This window comes from Setaria italica, chromosome I, assembly GCF_000263155.2.
Source record: "Setaria italica strain Yugu1 chromosome I, Setaria_italica_v2.0, whole genome shotgun sequence".
NCBI classification, from domain to species: Eukaryota; Viridiplantae; Streptophyta; class Magnoliopsida; order Poales; family Poaceae; genus Setaria; species Setaria italica.
Window position 1 is genome coordinate 35,287,456 of NC_028450.1, and position 2,427 is coordinate 35,289,882.

A 2,427-nucleotide genomic window follows, 5' to 3' on the forward strand; every position below is an offset into this window, starting at 1 on the left:
GTATTATACTCCATCCGTACAAATAGTTTTGTAATTAGCTTATGTTTAGTACTCCTAATTAGCATCCAAACATCCGATGTGATAGGTGTTAAACTTTAACAGGTGTTTCCCAAACACCCCCTTAATGTGCAGGTAAAATTGTAGATTTGCAGTGGAGATCTCTATCCACTGACAAACTTTTTGTATCCGACCTGTCACCGCTGCACAGGTATAGCACAAAAGCTGAGGCACTCCTTTCTCTTGTGCGTGCGCTCGTCAAAAAGATCTTGCGACGAGTACGTCGACGAGAGCAAAAATCCTCCCCTGCTCACGTTAGTCCTAGCTTTCTTTTCTGAAGAAATCAACCATGTACCGCCATATCAGTCGGCCTGGATAACGCCTTCTACCAGAGTGGACAACGCAATGCATGTCTGAAAACAAAACTTGCCCGTTTTTTAGGACCAACCAAACTTGTCCTTGGTGCGTGGGAACACAATTTGCAACGACGAAAATTTCTCTCCAAGCACACTGATTATTGAGGACTCCATCAGACATCTATCGGCGCCCAATCCGTAAACCATCACTCAATCCAGAGCCTGCAGCACACACCTATGTTCGTGGTGGGGTACTAAGCCCATCTATTATTTGCATCAGTTGGTGAGAGGGCCATCATCTATCGTGAAGAGAAAGAGATCTTCCAACTCATGCACCATGATGATGCTCTCAAGATTCTTCCATTTTTTAAAATTTCACTTATTTAAATTTGCTTTTGTCTTGTTAATGTCATCGACCAGGCAAAAGGGCATCGAGATTGGTGGTTAGAACACCTGAGTACCATGTAACATGTCCAGGTTCGACTTTACGTGGGTGAATTAAACGGGTCTAAATTAAAAAAATTATAAAAATAGGCATGGGCTACTTGGGTAAAAAAATGTCATCGGCCATCGGCCAGTTAAGATTAGATTCTCCTACGTCAAACCTACGCTTTGGTGACAACTGTGGCTTTGTCTCCAGGAAACACCAACACCCTAGCATTAAGATCACTAATCTCACAAGAAAGTGTCAAAGATCGCTAAACCAAACACCTAGTTTTGGTTCCTTTGCAAGTTTTGTCAGTTTACTAATGGGTCCATTGTTTTTTCAGTTCCCTATCAACTTTGCGTCCTTATCAGCAGACTAGCCAAAAAAAAAATCAGAAAATGGTCTAAAAGAAAGTTGTACTACTAGATGCTCTATGCAGAGCTACAGACGCGCACGAGCAGACATGCGTGTAGCTGTAGGCCAACCAGAGTCCAAAGTGAAGAGCAGTAAAAGTTTAAAGAACCCCAATGGTAACCAAAATCCAACCAAACTGAAGAACGCGGGAAAAGAAAATGTAGAATGAAAAAAAAACCCGAAGGCAAGAACACGGAAAGGAAACACAGCACTGGCATGGTTTTACTGAAGTAGAGTAAGTAGGGTAGCAGTAAAAAACTTGTGCTCACCGGAAGAGGGAGACCTGGACGAGCGTGCTCGGCCACCACATGTGCGCTGGTTCCACCACGTACTTGCGCATCAGCCCCGCCCACCCGTATCCGAGCACCTTGATGCCATTAAAGCAATAGCCAAGAAATTCCACGAACAAGTTAATGCCCGAGTTAATTAGGTGGTGGTAATAAGAACAGTAACGATTAAATAACCTCTCAGAGACGTTATATAGGTACCTGCGTGGTGATGACGAGGAGCCAGGCGGTGAAGAAGGAGATGTGGCGGTGGTAGAAGGCGCGGATGATGTCGATGATCCCGACGGCGTAGGCGCTCCCGCCGCCGAAGGCGAAGCCGGCGTTGGCGAAGATGGAGATGAGCACGTGCTCCTTCATGTTGAAGGGCCCCGGGTTGAGGCTCCACTCGCCGCCGCCCAGCAGCTTGGGCGCCCGGTGCCTGGTGCGCGGCAGCACCCGGGCCATGAAGTGGCCCACGGGCAGCGACGCCACCTGCACCGTGATCTGCGTCACGACCAGCGGCTCTGTCCGGTAGACGAAGAACTGGTTGAGGAAGCTCATGAGCGCGCACGACAGCAGCCCGATGCTCCACATCCGGAACGTCCACACCGGCAGGGAGGGGTCGTCCGTCGACGGCACCGTCAGCCGCACCTGCTCGACCGGCGACGACTCCTCCTCCTCGCCGTCGCCGACGATGCCTTCCTCCTCCTTGCCGGCGGCCTGGCCGCGCTCGGCCGTGCCGACCTCAGCCATTGCGCGTGGCCGGATTGAATAATGCCCACCAGCTGGGCCTGTACTAGCTACCTGCACGCGCGTGCTGTGCTCTGAGCGCGCGAGCGAGAAAGAGCTTTCTGCGCCCCGGCGCGCGTGGAGGCGTATTTATCGACGCTTTGAGCACGGCGGCGGCGAGTTATGCTAATTTAATTGGCGACTGGGAGAGGCGTCGCGTCACGTGGCCTGTGCTTGT

At 50.4% G+C, this 2,427-nt stretch overlaps 2 protein-coding genes across 2 annotated transcripts in view; both read right to left on the reverse strand.

Annotated features, from left to right (window-relative positions):
- LOC101771132 (oligopeptide transporter 4) overlaps positions 1–2,371 on the reverse strand; it is a 7,002-nt gene extending 4,631 nt beyond the window's left edge. Inside the window, exons 1-2 of the mRNA XM_004953511.4 lie at positions 1,683–2,371; positions 1,464–1,561 (exon numbers count right to left, since the gene is read on the reverse strand). Coding sequence (XP_004953568.1) covers positions 1,464–1,561; positions 1,683–2,213 — 629 coding nt within the window. The 5' untranslated portion in view covers positions 2,214–2,371. The remainder of the gene's footprint in view (positions 1–1,463; positions 1,562–1,682) is intronic.
- The window catches only part of LOC101770738 (oligopeptide transporter 4), a 17,420-nt gene that overhangs the window by 4,668 nt on the left and 10,325 nt on the right, over positions 1–2,427 (reverse strand). The window lies entirely within an intron of this gene.